This window comes from Notolepis coatsorum, assembly GCF_963971535.1.
Source record: "Notolepis coatsorum genome assembly, chromosome: 16".
NCBI lineage: Eukaryota > Metazoa > Chordata > Actinopteri > Aulopiformes > Paralepididae > Notolepis > Notolepis coatsorum.
The window spans coordinates 84370876-84388735 of NC_140180.1; the positions used below are offsets into that span (position 1 = coordinate 84370876).

The following is a 17860-nucleotide window of genomic DNA, read 5'->3' on the forward strand; positions in this document are numbered from 1 at the left end:
AAATGTGTTTAGTCCCTTGTTTGAGCCGAATCTGGGTTTAACATGATTTGTGGAGCTCCCTCTGGTGTTGTGATCATGGTATTCACTGACCTTTGGGAAGTATTTTGACATGTACATGGGTACCTTGGTCGTGTAGTGTATCTTGTAGACCAGGCCCATTGCAAGTTGCTGTACTCTGTCGTCTACTCTAAGCCATCCTAGGTTGTCAAAGTGGGCAGGGGTGAGGTGGGTTCTAGGAGTCAGGTCAAGCAGTAGTCTGACTAGTTTGTTTTAAGACGTTTGTAATTTGGTTTTTAGTGCCTTTGAGGTGCTTTGGTACCATGAGGTGCAAGCATAGTCGTACTGTAGTACCCTTGAATGAGTGCTCCTGCCAGAGTCTTCAGGGTATTCTTGTTTACCAGAGAGGAGATCCGGTACAAGAATCGAGTTCGTTGGTTGACTTTTTTTTATTACATTGGATGCCATTTTGTCACAGAAAAGATTAGCCTCTAGGATGGAACCCAGGTAAGTAATTTCTTCTTTCCTTGTGACAATATTGTCACCCACTGTAACTGAGAAGCCGTCGGTCTTGCTGAGTTTGTTATTTGAACCGAAGAGAATGGACTCTGTTTTTCCCATGTGTAATGATAGTTTGTTATCGGCGAGCCATATGCAGATTTTGCCTAGTTCCGAGCTGAGGGTTTTTTCAACCTGTAACTTGTTCTTGTCAGAGACCAGCAGGGCTGAGTCGTCCGCAAAAACAGGAACAAGTTGCAGTCACAAGCTGACGACATGTCATTTGCATAAATTAGGAACAGTAGAGGTCCTAGTATGCTTCCCTGTGCTACTACTACTACTACTACTACTATTGCTACTGCTACAGCTACTACTACTACTATTACTACTACTACTACTACTACTACAAACATAATTACATATAGACTCAAACTAATTGCTGTGGTTTTTAGTGTGACAAGTATCAGCTTGTGACAGTGTCTAGGTTGTAGTGGGTATGTATGGGATGTATCAGCTTGTGACGGTGTCTAGGTTGTAGTGGGTATGCAGGATACCACACTCCCATGTTAATGTCTCAGCTGGAGCCCCAGTACGTTCACTGCTGCTCACCCATGTGGAGGTGGGTCACACTACGGTTTCCCAGGATCGTGATGAATTTGGCCTCGTCGGTCCCCCACTGCTCCTCCCCAGCGGCATACAGGTCCTGTCCAGATGGTGAGGAGAGGTTAAGAAGAGGTTAACCCACGTTTCTGTTAGGAGCAGGGTTTATTAATAGAGTTTTGCTGTTGGAAAGGTGATGATGTTAGAAAACTGACCTGGGCGTCCTGCTCCACCAGGTCTGCGTTCACCACACCTGACTCATCTCTGGTCCCCTGGGGAAATGAGCTTGGTTACCAACCCAATAATACACTCAGAAGTTAAAGGATCATTCTGGTTATTTTCAACCAATTATTCACCCAAATAAAGTCTTGGATGAAAATAACCACAATTACCCAAGTATCCATTCATTCAGTCCACAGTTGACTGGCTTTGGATGTCTTTATTGATGCAATAAAACAAGGATTGCGCAATACAATACAAAGAATATTGATCAAAAGGATAAAAACACAATAAAGCCCTAGAGCTTGTTTCCATTGTGGTCCTTTAAAATAAGTGAAGTGAAGAGTGTGCATTATGTGAGCGTGTGTGTGCACAGGGAACATAAAACAAGATACAATATGAATGACAAAAAACAATATGAATGACAACAAATTATAATTATTTTTAATTTACTTTAGAAATTACCTTTAGGGCCATGCTCTCTCCAGAGAGTTTGTTGTCAAGTATGCAACCAAGGTATGTAATCTCCTCCTTCGAGGAAACAGCTACATTGCAAACCATCATTTTAAAACCGGGGGAATTTTTTTTATTAGAATTAGATGCAAATAAAATGGATTTTTCCCAGATGAAGTGATAGTTTGTTATCTAAGAGCCATATACTGATACTGTGTAGCTCACTGCTCAACTTCCTTTCCACCTCACCCTTGTCCCTGTGAGAGAACAGGAGGGCCGAGTCATCCACAAAAAGGAACAGGTTGCAGTCACAGGCAGATTGCATATCATTGATATACATTTAAAAGAAGAGGGGCCCTAAAATACTTCCCTGTGGGACCCCAAACTTAAGGGGGAGGGGACGGGACAGCGTACTGTGGAGGAAATATGGAACTCGTCTCTTCCTTCTGTCTCAGCTCCTCTGAGAACATGTCCTTATGAACTGAGACCAAGATGTCCTTATCCTTATCTCCCACAGTACCGTTAATGTCCACAACCTGTTCCCTATCCTCCGGTACGACATAACCCAGCTGAGGGATGTGCTGTTGAAGCCCAGGGCCTGAGTTTACACAGTAGAACGTCATGGTTAACGGTGTCGAATGCTTTTTGGAGATCCAACATGACCATTCCATAGTATTTACCAGAGTCTACCTCCTTCCTGATATGATCAGTTAGGTTTAGGAAAAGCAGGCAGGTGTCAGTTGAATGTGATTATCTGAAACCAGACTGAAATTCGAACAGGCGCTCACAAGATGCGAGATAACTGTCAATTTGTTCAAAAATGACTCTTTCCATTATTTTAGATATGAAAGAGAGAATTGAGACCGGGCGATAATTTCCGGGTTCCAGTTTACTTCCTTTTTTGTGTAGGGGGATTAGCCTGGCTTGTTTGAAATCACAGGGAACATGACCTTCTTTGATAGACAGATTGATTATATGGGTAATGAAAGGTGAAATCAATTGGGCTGCATCTCGTATGAACCTGCTCGGGATGTTATCAATACCTGTAGCTTTTTGGAGCTTAAGGGCCCTGAGCTTCAACAGCCCCACCTCCTCCGACACTTCATTCGAATGAAAATCATCCGTCTGGACTCCTAATCGTTTGTAAAAACTCTCAACATGATCTTCACCATACCGTCCAGAGTGGGATGGTAGTTTGTTTACCAAGGTGCTTGCAATGGTTGTAAAAACATTATAAAAAATGCCTGCGACCAGGGATTTGTCTGAGGTAAGGGTACCTTCTGAGTTCAAGTTCATGTTGAGAGTTCTTGTTTTGAGTTTATTTACTGTACCCCAATTATTTCAAAGATTTCCAGAGCTTTTGAGGATCTTTATTCTCAGCAATTATGTTATAATAGTACTCTAATTTGGCCTTTTTAATCAACCTATTAACTAAATCTCTGAGCTTTCTAAACAAGCCGAAAGATGATTCATCCTTTTTTCTTCTGTAATCCTGCAGACTGTAATTTCTGGCCGTAATGGCTTCAATGATTGCTGCATTAATCCAGGGCTCTGATCTAGTTTTGAATCTAACTGATTTGACAGGGGCCAGCTGATTAATAGCCCTTAAGAACATACATTTTAAATAACACCAGGCATCGTCTGCAGATGTCATTTTGAGAACAAGTGACAAGTCCAATTTTCATGGATCTAATTTTCACCGTGTGGTGACAGTTAATCACCGGTCTCCGAGTTTTACGTGTACAATAAATGGTTGCGTCATCGCTTATGCCGTAATCAATTGCACCACTATTGGAAATATTGGACATGTCAGATGTTAGAACCAGATCAATAATGGATTGTGACGTAGGGGATACTCTAGTACATTGTGAGATTATCTGATGGAGACTGAAAAGATTACAAAAAAACACTGAAGGCTTTTTAAATGGAGGAGTCCTTTTTTAACATGTTAGTGTTCAAGTCTCCAATAAGGATCGCTTCGTGTTTTCCGTGGTCAACAGCGCTGGGACATGTCTCTTCCAAACGATCATACCTGTGGATTCAGGTATTTAGGCATTCAACTCACCTAAATGGTAAATGGCTGCATTTATATATCGCTTTACAATTGTTCCTCACATTTGCCCCATTCACTCACACATTCACACACAGTGGCGGCCGCCACTGGGGGGCGCTAGGGCGCCGCCCCCCCTCAGGCCCTGCCCTGGTTATATGAGAACAAGAACAATTATTTTTTAGTTTTTAGTTTTATAGCCCTATAAATAATATAAACATGTTTAAAATGAATAATATTTACTCATTTTAAGTATGTTTGTGTTTCCAATGCACAATATAACGTTACTATGTAAAATAAAAAAATACTCGTTTTCAGGAACACTTTTTTTTATTTTTTTGTATTTCTCGGCCCGGGCTAGACGCGATAGCGCTCTGAGTGCGCGTCACTGTTCGATCGCTGTATCCGTCACAGCCAATCAGTGCGTAACGCGTTGTGCGTTGAAATATGACTATTATGTTGGAATCCGGGCGCGATTTGAAGCGATCTAGTCAAGCGTTTAGAATTTCTGTCTAGAATTTCCATAGCCGCATTTCGCGGAGACGCTCTCTGATTGGCCGACGCGGCGATGCCAGTTTTTTCCTTAGCCACAGTTTGCAACATGTTCGAAGCTGTGTGTTGTGAACTTGTGATTCAGTCTGGAGTCTGGACAGTGGGCAGTGAGTGGAATGGATATACATCGACAACAGTCTGGGGGACAGTCAGTGGACATACACTTTATTAAGCCCTCCGGCTGGACCACGTTTCAATTAAACAAAGTGAGTTAATTCTCTCTCTCTCTCTCTCTTAGCCAACTCAGCTAACTTTAGCTGCTGTTAGCCACTCAGCTAATGCTTAACTAACGCTCTCTCTCTCTCTCTCTCTCTCTCTCTCTTCTGTTATGCTGCACCCGCCGTGGTCTCTCTCTCTCTCTCTCTCTCTCTCTCTCTCTCTCTCTCTCTCTCGCTCTCTCTCTCTCGCTCTCTCTCTCTCTCGCTCTCTCTCTCGCTCTCTCTCTCTCTCTCTCTCTCTAATTTCGCAGCGTGTGGGGCATAACCACTCAGACAATGAATGGTAACTTGTTTAAAATGACGAGATATACAAATGTTTTTATTATTGAATGGATCTGACATCATCTGAGAGAGAGAGAGCGAGAGAGCGAGAGAGCGAGAGAGCGAGAGAGAGAGAGAGAGAGAGAGAGAGAGAGAGAGAGAGAGAGAGAGAGAGAGAGAGAGAGCTGTGCGTGTTTGTGTTGGGCTATTGCAAACGTGGTTGCATTTGACTGACTGATCATATATTGATCGATGGCAATGGTGATAATATTCGCCAATGCGTGCCTTGTACATGTTTGCAAAATGTTTGGTATAGCGCCCCTAGTGGCGAAGCATCCACGAGCCGCTACTGTTCACACACCAACGGCGGAGGCAACCATGCAAGGTGCCAACCTGCTCATCGGGAGCAGTCAGGGGCTAAGTGTCTCACCTGAAGCAAAACTATCAGCATCTTCTTAAAGTGTCCTGATGTGTCTCCAATCACATCCTCCTCCAGATCGCTGCCGTAAGCTGGTGGAAAAGAACATTCAGTGACGTTGTGAGCTCTGCTACATCATACAACAGTATCATTTTCAGAATCAGAATCGTGTCGTTATTTCTGCATCTGTTCGCATGATATTAAAAACATGTCTCACCGTCCTTGTAGGCTGCGACCATGTCGTGCATCTGTTTGTTGGTTCTGGATGCCATGACTTCGATCATGCATTTCTCGTTTGTTCCAGCTCCCTAGAAACACAGTATGTCTGGTGTCACGTAAAACATGCATCTCTCGTTTGTTCCAGCTCCCTAGAAACACAGCATGTCTGGTGTCACGTAAAACATGCATCTCTCGTTTGTTCCAGCTCCCTAGAAACACAGCATGTCTGGTGTCACGTAAAACATGCATCTCTCGTTTGTTCCAGCTCCCTAGAAACACAGCATGTATGGTGTCACGTAAAACACGCATCTCTCGTTTGTTCCAGCTCCCTAGAAACACAGCATGTCTGGTGTCACGTAAAACATGCATCTCTCGTTTGTTCCAGCTCCCTAGAAACACAGCATGTCTGGTGTCACGTAAAACATGCATCTCTCGTTTGTTCCAGCTCCCTAGAAACACAGCATGTCTGGCGTCACGTAAAACAGCTTCCTCCTCCAACGGTGTGTTGTGACCATTTAGAAATTAACAATATTATTTAATTTATGTATTATTGATAGGGCTGACCCCTATTAGTCGACTAATCGGTCGAAAGGAGCCGTAGTCGACTGCCAACCTCTTAGTCGAATACAAAAAAAAGAATATATATATATATATATATATATATATATATATTTATAAAACATTTATTTATTTATTTTTATTTTTGTATCATTCTTTCCAAAAGAAAAGAGGCCTAGAAGCGTGGCTAACGCTAATGGCACGCATACCAGAGGCTTAGTCGCTTTCACACAGGGGCTGTTTGGTCCGGACTATCGGACCAGAAGTCGATAGTCCGGTTTTTCGGGTTTGTGTGAATGCGCAGTCGAACTCGGTCCGCGGACCAAACACGCGAACTCGGTCCTCCAAAAAACATAGGTCTCGGTTCGCCTTCATCGGACCAAACGCGGACCAAACGTAGTCAGTCACCTGATAAACTGCATCTTGGGTAGAAGGAACACCGCAGCTTATTATTATTATTATTAATACCGCAGTGCGCAGCACACTGCATCTATCTATCTATCTATATATCTAACTGTGCATCTTGGGTAGAAGGAATAAGAAAAAAACACGGCTTATTATTAATACCGTGGCGCGGCATTACAAGCACACTGTGTAAACATGTCTCGTGGACAGACTTGGGTGATCCGCTGATCTGGAGTCAGACATGGCTCGCAGTCCACACACACAGACACACACGCGCGTGCGCGCGCACACACGGGCTCGTAGCCACACACACATTTCCACTCTCTATCAATGCCACGCCTCTGCTACTATCACGCCTGCTCACGGCTACGCAGTTTGTGTATATCCGCATTTCACTTCCTGAAGGGGAGGGATTTCCACTCTCCATTGTGTCCAATAGACGAGCGCCCTTTTCGACCGCGTGATTGTTCAGAAAGTTCGGTGCGCTTGACAAATTGCTATGTGAATGCAGACGAACCAAATGAAGAATGCAACAATGTTGCAACTTCACCACCAGAACCGCACAGAGTTCACCAAAACTATATGTGAAAGCGACCTAACTGCCTAAGAAAACAGGCACAGAGGCACTGAAAGAGGATTTCACCTGTCTAATGAACACACTAGACCAGGGGTTCCCAAACTTTTCAGGCCGGGACCCAGAAAATAAGGCGTCAGAGAGCCGCGGCCCAATGCATATCGTCAGGATTTTTTTTTTTCTTTTTTTTTGCCAGGCGACCGATTTATTAAGCCAAATATCACTTCAATCCTATTAAGTTAGTTCAAGTTAGTTATTCATTTATATGTGCTATTTATGAGAGGGCTAACTTGTTGCAAAATAATAATGATAATAATAATAGCCTCATTAAAATACTATTGTTGCTTCGGTTGTTTTCAGCGTTTTATGTGCATAATCTGTTATTTAGTTTGAAATGTTCGTTGAAATAAGTAGATTTTTCGTTTTTGTTTATTTATTAAGTTAATATAAAACCATATAGTCACATTTTAGAATACAATAGAATATAATTTTAGAATACAACTAGAAACACTGTCCTGGCCTGCTTCTAAGTTCAGTGGCCTGACAAAATAAAAATAAAAAAAAATAGTTTTATTTTATTTATTTTTTTAAATCATCTCGCGGCCCTCCCGTGGCTGCTCGCGGCCCACCTTTGGGTCGCGACCCCGACTTTGGGAACCACTGCACTAGACTAGACAAATATCAAGATGTATCCATCAGTGGACCAATTGCATGCTTTTGCAGAGGACAAGACGCCTTCAGTCGACTCCTTCAGACCTTAAGCACCCCCCACAGCCCAAATGGAATGATACAAAATAAAAATATTATACTTTTATTTTTTTTGACTAATAGTTGACTAACGGCAAATTTTGGCCAATCATAGTCGACTATCCAAATCCTTAGTCGGGGACAGCCCTAATTATTGATAATGAATAAATCGCTCCTCTCTTATCCCTTTCACTGCGACAATACACAGAAGGTTAACCCTTTCACTGCCACATGACAGCCGGTTAACCCTTTCACTGCCACACGGCGGCGACCGTCGGTTGTGTGATAGTAAAGAGTTAACCTTCTGCCGTGTGGCAGTGAAAGGGTTATGATCATGTGTGTGCTTGTGCAATGAACTGCCGAGTCATTCTGGCTACTGTTTGAGATCCATTTGAAGTGGTCCGTTAGACCCTGATAAGTTTAGCAAACAAGGTAGAATTAGGTCAAAGTTCTTTTTCATAGGGGCCCGTCAACGTCACTAAGTAAGACAGGTGCGAGATCAAATTCATATGTGTGAAATGGATGAAGTGTTTTTAACCAATTGAAGTGTGACGTCTTCAGACTGCCCCACAAATGCAGCTCTAACTATTGGAGTAAACAACTCTTGAGATATAAAAGTAGAACACAGAGTGCTCTGTTCCCCCGAGACGGCCTACTGTTGCCCCAGAGCTCAAGGTCGGGGACTTTGAACAGACACTTTTCAGAAATGAACTTGCTGTAACCTTGTTATGATTTGATGCTCGCTGATGTGTTCATGGACGTCTTAATAAATTAACCAGGATGAGAGAAGTTGTTGCGTAATCAATATTTATATTGATTGATCCCACCTGGAGGATGCTTTGGTTGAAAGATTACCATGACAGGTGCAAGAGAACATGGTGGAAGCATCTCTGTTTTGTTTTCTACTAGATGTCACACCTTGATGGCGTCGTGGATCTCTTTGGCGTTGTGGTAGGGCGGGGTTCTCATCAGACTGACGATCAGACGCTCAAACTTCCCAGTCAGTTCATATTTCAGGTCTTCGATCAGGTCCTGATGAAATGAGACATTTACACACGTGTTGCCTTTGACAGTTATATCATGTGATTCTGCTGTGGATAAATGCTTCCGGCATCTCGACTCATAATGATGGCTTTAAAGGAACACGAACATTATGGGAAATGTGCTTACCGTCGTCTCCAGAGTCAGACAAGGAGATAGATATCAATTTCCTCTCCTACCTATTGGCCAAAAATACCTCTCTCAGAGTTTTAAGGTAGGCTAGTGGTCCGTGTCCGCTACCATTCATTTGTGCTAAGCTAGGCTAGCTTGCAGCCGGATAGCTTTCTGATTCTGGAGAAGACGGTAAGTGCATTTCCCACAATGTTGGCGTGTTCCTTTAAGCTCATCAGAATTCTGAAATATAAGCTTCCACTAATAGATCCATGTTATCGATGGAGGCAACGGCATGCGTTCGTACCTTTCCATAGTTAGATTTGTATGCTGGGATGATCTCCTGCCTCTGTGCATTGCTCCTAGATGTGATCAGATCCAAGATGGCCTCCTTGTCACTGCCTGAGGAGCACAGAGGAGTAATATTCAGTATCAATATCATATTCAATATTCAATATCAGTCGTCTGGATCGTCTGAAAACCACTGATCTCAGCATTTCCTTTAGATACAGAAGTCACTGCTCATCTAACAATAATCCTGTATATACCATGTATATTTTTTTTTCTGTTCTTTATTCTTACTGTATATATATTTATCCACATCTGTCTGTACATACCTGCATATAATCATATTTACATATCTGTACATATCCCTTACTCTTACTAGTTATACTGCTGGCCAGTATGACTTACTACCATAGTGTCTTTATACCTGTATCACTGTACATAATAATAGTAAAACTCTGTACGTACATCTTATTTGCACTATTACTCAGTAGTACTAATTTATATATTTGATATCCAATTTAATCACCTGTACATTGTATATTACTATTGCACTTTACTGTTACATTTGCACTCTGGTTGAATGCCACATTTATTTGCATTGTACAGTACTGTACTTGTGCTGTATGATGACAATACATTTTGAATCTAATCGAATCGAATCTAACTTTTCTTTTTTTGGTGATTGATCATTGGAAGACGGACAAGGACAACAAAGGTATGTTTATCTTCCAACATGGAGTAACGGCACACTCACCCATGCCTTTCATAGCATTGTACAGAGCCTCAGCATCCGTGGTCGGATCAAAGTCCGGAGCGTCTTCTAATGAGCCTCGGAACCCCTGTGAGGAAGAAAAAATAGTTTTCTTTTCATTCAAAAACACACAACAATGTCAAGGGGATGGATTAATAAAAATAAGAAAAGGGCTGAGTGAAAGTCGCATTCAACCAGCACCTGCTAAAGGGTCAGACCCTTTAGCTCAGCCGGTTAGTGGGGGTCGCCTGTGGATCCTATGGTTCAAATCCACTTACATTGGTGACAGCGAAACTGGCCACCGTAAATGTCCAAACCCCCCCGCACCCCCAATTGTGTGTATTGAGCCGTACTGTATTGTACCAATTCTGCAATCTGTTAAATAAAGTTTTCATTCATTCATTCAGCGGTGGGATCTCACTGCCCTGTGAATCTGTATCCAGGTTTACGTAGCAATGGGGGTGGCGTCTCGGTGCCTTAACCTATGAAAGAACGTGTGAGGATGCACTTCTCGTGGGGGAGAATGACTGTAAACTACTGAGGAGTCGGTCACAGTCAACCAGGACCCTTTAGCTCAGCTGGTTAGTGTAGCGGCCTGTGGATCCTATGGTCCTAGGTTCAAATCCACTCGCTTACAAAAGTATAGTTTGGTATTATTGATTTTTTGAGGCCATAGATAGAGGATCCTTGACTTGACCTAATTCCTTTCAGGGGCGGGAAGTAGGACTGAGCACACTGGCTTTGGCCCAGAGGACCAGCCTGCCACAGCAACATGCTGACAGACAACTCGCACCTGTCTGTGCCCCATGTGTGAGTATGCGCGCGTGCACGTGGGTGCGCACATTTGCGTGCGAGTGTCGCGACACTCAGATTACACACAGAGGCCGGAGCAAAGGTCTGTCACGCGCCACTGCAAATAAACTGATACATGCTCTGCGGGCATTGAAGAGGAAGATGAGTTCATAATGAAACATGCCTTGCAGAAGAATAATGTTACAAACATTAATGTAGCTAAACTGATTAGGCCCTTTTGATAATAACCTTTATTTGTATAGCACCTTTAAATTTTTTTGATCCACTTTTTCTCCTCTTTTTCTATTTTTCTCCCATCCCAATTCCATTGTGCCAATTCTTCCCTCCCCTGTCTTGAACGTTGCTCGCATATGCCCCCCACTAACGGTTGTAGGGAGGATAGAAGCCTTGCATCACGTGTCCCCTCCGATACACGAGGAGGCAGCCTGTCACATCTTTTCACCTGCCAGCGCGGACTCTCATTGGCGAGGTGTAACGTGTGGGAGGCTCACACTACCGTCCCCAACCGACCTGTAGGAGTCGCTGTCCACAACGTCCAGATTACCACCCATCGACTTCCATCCTCTAACTCTGCCAATTGAGTTAGTATGACGGCTGGCCCAAGCCGGAGACAACACCGACAGCCGGAGTCGAACCCGGTGTCTCTTGCGTTGGTGACGAGCGCAATGTCCGCTGCGCCACCCAGCCGCTGTATAGCACCTTTCATACAAGAATTGCAACCCAAAGTGCTTCACAGCAGTAAGAAATTGAAGATTAGCATAAAATAGACAGAATAAAAGTAGCGCAGAGAATAAGGAAAAGGCTAAAAACTTTATTAAAAATAATAATCAGTGTGGATGTAATGAGTCTAAGTGGCAGAATGTATTAAAAGGCTATGGTGAAGAGATACATTTTTTGCTTACTTTTGAACTTTCTCCCTAATGTAATGAATTGATGAATATATTTTGATGAACATGAAAGATTACAGTTCAGCACTTCTTTCATAGTTTTGATATAATGAAGGTATAAGCTCATTCATTGAGGGACTTAATAGAACATGTTAGAAAGGTAGAGCGTGTACATCCACTATGTTGACTGACAGAAGATCAGCATCAAAAACAATACAGTCCACACACACTGTTAGACTTGAAAGTTTCATCGTTTCGATTATGATCTTCTTCAGGAAGATCCTTAGATGATTGAAACATTTATCTTTCCCTAAATACAGTGGGAGCAGGTCTAACAGTGTGTCTTCTTATTGCTGCTGCTGTTTTACAGATTCCTGCTGCATTGGGGCAGCCAGCCAAAGTGTCCAGTACCCCCCTAGCTGAGGGGCCACTGCACATGCTCAGACCCTCAGCTACAGCATTACCACGGCAACACATCACATTCTCCTGACAGCTGGGGATAATCAAGCACGTAGCCCTCTGTAGCAACAAGATCATAACAACAGCCCCCTAGCAACAGCCCACTGACTGAGGAACAAAAGACCTGTATCTAATCCACTTTCATGTAATGGGTAATAATTATCCTAATCCTGGGAAACAGTAGGACAGTGTAAATGGCTGCATTTATATAGCTCCTTTATCCAAAGCGCTTTACAATTTGTTCCTCAAATTTTACCCATTCACTCACCGACAGCGGAGGCAACCATGCAAGGTGCCAACCTGCTCATCAGGAGCAGTTAGGGGTTAAGTGTGAAATGAGAGAGCGGGAATCGAACTGGGAACCTCCAGATTACCAGACGACTGCTCTACCTCCCGAGCCACTGTCGCCCCACTGTGTGGCTGTCTCTGTGGTCAAGCCACTGTTGTCTTGTCTCACCATGAAACACAACTGTTTAATCACCTGTACATTGTTTATTGCTATTGCACTTTACTGTTACATTTACACTCTGGTTGGATGCCAATTTATTTTTGCTGTACTGTACTTGTGCTGTATGATGAAAATACATTTTAATCTAATCTAATTTAATCTATATGTATATAAATGAAAATGAATATGCGGGTCACTCAGTGATACATAACATGAGAGTAGATTAAAAACAAGAGCAGAATCACCAGCACTGAGATAAAGCTAGCGGTTCTCCTTCTGTCATTCATAGCTATTCTACAAAGCACAGCTTCCTGTGGGCGGGACTGTTGTGTGTCTGTCAGTCAGACATCCAGGTACCACAGGTATGACATCCTACACTACGGCTTCACAATGGGCTTGCGTGCCCCCCAGGGGTCAGGCAGATGCAGATGAATGACACGTTCTCATTCTGACCTCCACTCTGTCTCCACCTCATTTAACAGAGCAGAAAATATAGTTCCTATGACATAATAATAATAATAATAATAAATCAAATTTATATAGCGCCTTTCATAGAACCCAAGGTCGCTTTACAATCAGGACAAAAAATAGGGCAAGGAAAGTAGGGGGGAGGGGGAAGAGGGGATGAGGGAAAGTAGGGGATAATGGACCTAATTTAATCTAAAACTAACTGATGGGGAAAGCCTTGGTGAAGAGGTGTGTTTTTAGAGCGGATTTGAAGGTGTCCAGGGTTGGGGCGTTGCGGATTTCGGGGGGGAGAGAGTTCCAGAGGGTAGGGGACGCCACGCTGAAGGCTCTGTCCCCAAAAGTCCGTAACCTGGTGCGAGGGATGGAGAGGAGACCTAGATCAGAGGATCGTAGGTTCCGGGATGGAGTGTACTGGTGGAGGAGATCAGACAGGTACCGGGGGGCGAGGGCATGGAGGGATTTGTAGGTGAGGAGCAGGAGTTTGAAGGTGATGCGGAACCTGACTGGAAGCCAGTGGAGATGGATGAGGGTGGGGGTGATGTGCTGCCAGGGCTTGGTGTGAGTGAGAACCCTGGCAGCTGAGTTCTGGACATACTGGAGCCTGTCCAGGGCTTTGCTGGGTACCCCGAACAGGACTCCATTACAATAGTCCAGCCGGGAGGTGACAAATGAGTGGATCAGGGTCTCCGCCACAGAGTCTGAGAGTGAGGGTCGGAGACGGGAGATGTTCCTGAGGTGGTAGAAGGCAGACTTGGTGACAGATTTGATGTGGGAGTGAAATGAAAGTGTGGAGTCAAGGGTGACGCCCAGGTTACGGACTTCGAGAGACGGGGAGATGGAACAGCCGTCAACGTGGAGGAGGAGATCTCCAACCTTCCCGAGCAGTGCCTTGGGGGCCACAACCATGAGCTCTGTCTTTTTGCTGTTGAGTTTAAGTAATTTGGTTGCCATCCAGGTTTTTATAGCGTGGAGGCAGTTGACTACAGACTGTGGGGGGAGCTGGGAGGATGGTGAGGTGCTGATGTAGAGCTGAGTATCATCAGCATAACAGTGGAAGTTGAGTCCGTGGTGACGTATAATCTGACCGAGGGGGAGCATGTAAATGGTGAATAGTAGGGGACCCAGCACAGAGCCCTGGGGGACACCGTGGTTGATGTGTCATTATGTGTACTTTATATGTACTATTGTACTATGCTACTATGTCTATTGTACTATGCACTCCAAGTGAAGCACTAATATTTTGCGCCGTTAGACCAACAATATCCCTTAACCTTAACCACCAGAGGTGTACCCTCTTGCCGGCTTGTCACTGGGGTACAATCGTCCCTTAAAATGCCTTAAAAACACTTTAAAATGCTTTGAAATGCCATAGGCACACACCCCTTATGAAAAATCAAGGGGTACTTAAAACATTGCAGACCTTAATCAGTAATGTCAGGGTAAATTAAGGAGTTTAATTTCATTGGTTATAATAGTTTATTTAAGGGTACATTTCAGGGGGTTTGTCCTAATTTATATTTTATATATTTTTTTTTATTTACCTTAATTCTTATTTAATTATAAGGTTATCTTAAGGGGTTCTAAGGGACTAGTGTAGTATTTGTAAGTCACTTTGAATAAAAGCATCAGCTAAATGACTGAATGTACTGTAAGTGTAATCTGCATTATACTGACATAAAGCGTTCACTTACCATTTCCAATTTGGTCTTCTGTATCAACTATGTGCAGGAATCACTGTCTTAAAACCTGGAGGAATAGAATTGGTAAACTCAGGTGAGAGGATTACAAAACACTCCTGTCCTGTCGCACCACAGTGCAGGACTCACAATACATGATACAAGACACTATGCTACATGTCCTCAGCGCATCGAAGTTCATTCAATCTTTATTTAATCTCAAAGGATCACTGAGAGCAAGCTCCCATTTACAATGACAATGACAATGAAGAAATACAACACCTAATAAATACAGAAACAGTGTAGAAACAGAAAAGTCAATCAATGAAACATTTAATATAATTAAAGACAACTGTGGACTGGTGAATTGCTTTAATTGCTATTAAAGATCTGACCAATGGATACTAAAGAGTTTTCAAGGACATTGCCAAACATTCCATGTTTCTGGAGCACAGAAGCTAAAAGCACATTTTCCTAATTCAGTGCAAACTCTGGGGACCGTCCACCAACCACCAGAGCGAGGGCGATGAGGTCCAGAGTTTCAGTCCAGTAATGAAGTGCTACAGTATCTGTTTGGTGAATGAATGTATCCACAGAATACACTTAATAGTATAGGAGCTAAATGTACATCAAGCATCATAAAAAGAGTGTGGTGATGATGATAGAGGAAGACAATATGACATCACTTGAAAACGCATTCACCCAGAACCCCTTGGTGGATTATTGATTTTAGGCCTAATGCTGACCCAGTATTTAGCAACATTTTCCATGGAGATTCTCTTGGCAACTCCCCTCTTTAGCTCTCAATATCACAGCTCGGAATCTGATGACAAGCCAGTTCACTGATTTAATGGAGCTGCTTTTTTTTTTGCTCCCATATGTTTCATTGGTTTATTTAAGATACAGAAACTGTCCCAAAATAGCATCGGATAGTTTACTTTAATGACAGATTCGAGGTCTGGAATCTGAGCCTGCAGTGTCTCCAGGACCACACCCATTTAATGCACACAGTTGGAGTGGCCGTTTTTAATCTAACTTTATAATCAACCATATTCTCAATCATATTTTTTTCCTGAAATAAAAAACAACGACTCAAATGGTTTGGATATACACAGCTGGACAAACAATAACCACTGTACAAAAAAACGCGTATCTCTGGTATGACTCATGAGAACTTCTCAGAGGCATCTATGTATTTCTATACAGGCCTGTCTATAGTTTATCCGACTATAGTCATCTATTTCTTGATACAATGTTCCACTGGTCTGAGTTTGAACTGAATCATTCTCCAAACACAACGCACCAAGTAGATCAATCTTACCTTTGACGCGGTGTAGTGTATTGATCAGATTGCCTGCAGTCCTGCGGTCTGTCCCCTGCTCTCTGTCTCCTGGTGCGTCTCTCTGTCTCCTGGTGCGTCTCTCCCACTCTGCGCGTCCCACCAGCTGTCCTGCAGCAGCAGCGTGTCCCATGACGTCACGCAACAAAGTCGCCCCATCAGCGGAGTAGGGTATATCTGCAGAGCCGCGCAAGCCCAACGTCATCAGCGTGTTAAAAAAAGCGCCTGCGGGGGTGTCTTTACCGGAATCTACTACTAGTATAGGCGAAGATGATCGAATAGAGGAAACCTATTATGTTGGTAAAACCATGATGTAGTCTTGTAATAGTCTCTACACAACACGTCATCACTCTTTCACTGCAGTTAATTTAGCCTCCTCCTCACTCAGCCAGATTCCAGCGGCTGCTTTAACACAGAGACACCGTGTTAGATCACATCCTTGTTTTGTTGACTAGAGAAAGCTACACCACACACATTAGTACCAGTGTACCACTGTCTGTAGGGTACTAACAATACACACCTCTAGTCTAGACATATGCATAATAAAGGGAGCCATGGCAATCATTTTCATTTATGTAGTGCTGTTGATATTTATCTCTCTCCATTCTCTCATCTCATGTTTCATTTCTTTCTTTTGATTGATTGATTGATTGAAAAGTTTATTAACAGATTGCAGAATCGGTACAGTACAGTACAGCTCAATACGTACAATTGGCTGTACATTGGAGTGGAGGTGGGGGACCCATTTTGATGGCATGGTATTATTGATGTACAAATGCTGTACTCTACACACAAATCCTTTTTCACATGTGTAGCCTATATACTTTATATTTTACTTTTGACTTGTTACCTGTTTCTCTTGTCAAATACATGTCATTGTACCGTTCACCCAGTGTGTTAACCTACCCATGACAAATACAGTCAAACTGTACTAAAACTGAACTACTCTGCTATGCATTTTTAAATCATCAGTCACAGTGTTATAATCGCTGCCTCATATTGAACTTAGTTAGTTGACTTTCCAATGTGATTCTGCCAGTAGTGGAGCAGCAGGCGCTGGCATGACCGTTCTATTTCTGTCCTCACAGGCGTCCATTCCAGTAAGAGGATGAGGAATGTAAGACCAGCAGAGAGAGAGGGAGAGCTACAGGGAGAGGGAGAGAGGGGCTATGGATAAGTCACAGAAAGTGAGCTGAACCAAGAAATGGAAAGAAACTTGGCAGAGAGTAAAGTAAGTGGGGGTTGGGATACAGGTATGGCAGAGGGAATCACTACACATAGTAAAAACGTGTCAGTTGGCTTACAGCTCGACCCCCCCCCCCCATCCCCATTCCCTGCCAGCTAAACTCCACAAATGGAAGTCTACACTGTTCCCCTGGCTGCACTTTGGCTGTTTGTGACTCAGACCAACTAGTCTCCCACGCGATCACATGACTTTCAGTCAATACGTGGTTTTAGGAAAGCGAAAGGGATTCGATTAGATAGATTAAATTAGATAGAACATTAGGGATTCCAAATGTGGGGCAACTGTCCGTTATATTTTTTTCTCAAAACTCTGAAGTAACCATCTGCCAATTGCAATGAGTGTACTGGAATTTGGTGCAGAGACTTTTGTCACAGTACGGCAGGCACATGGTAGACAAAGACACGAGGACCTCAACTAAGGTCCAAATGGACAACAACATTGACAGTAGACAATGTTCACATGTTAAAACAACATACAGTACCACTGAAAGTCACATTATATAGGCATTATATCACTATATCACAGCTAGTTTTAGTCACTGGTCTTTGCCATTATATCACAGCT

General features: G+C 43.1%; 1 protein-coding gene across 2 annotated transcripts in view; it reads right to left on the reverse strand.

Moving 5' to 3' along the window:
* The window catches only part of anxa6 (annexin A6), a 40678-nt gene extending 24521 nt beyond the window's left edge, over positions 1-16157 (reverse strand). For both annotated transcript variants that reach the window (XM_084332359.1, XM_084332358.1), the window contains exons 1-9: positions 16033-16157; positions 14727-14781; positions 9964-10048; positions 9229-9323; positions 8688-8801; positions 5484-5574; positions 5279-5358; positions 1311-1367; positions 1105-1198 (exon numbers count right to left, since the gene is read on the reverse strand). In XM_084332359.1, the coding sequence (XP_084188485.1) occupies positions 1105-1198; positions 1311-1367; positions 5279-5358; positions 5484-5574; positions 8688-8801; positions 9229-9323; positions 9964-10048; positions 14727-14729 (619 nt within the window). In that variant the 5' untranslated portion in view covers positions 14730-14781; positions 16033-16157. The remainder of the gene's footprint in view (positions 1-1104; positions 1199-1310; positions 1368-5278; positions 5359-5483; positions 5575-8687; positions 8802-9228; positions 9324-9963; positions 10049-14726; positions 14782-16032) is intronic.
* Positions 16158-17860: the final 1703 nt, after the last annotated feature.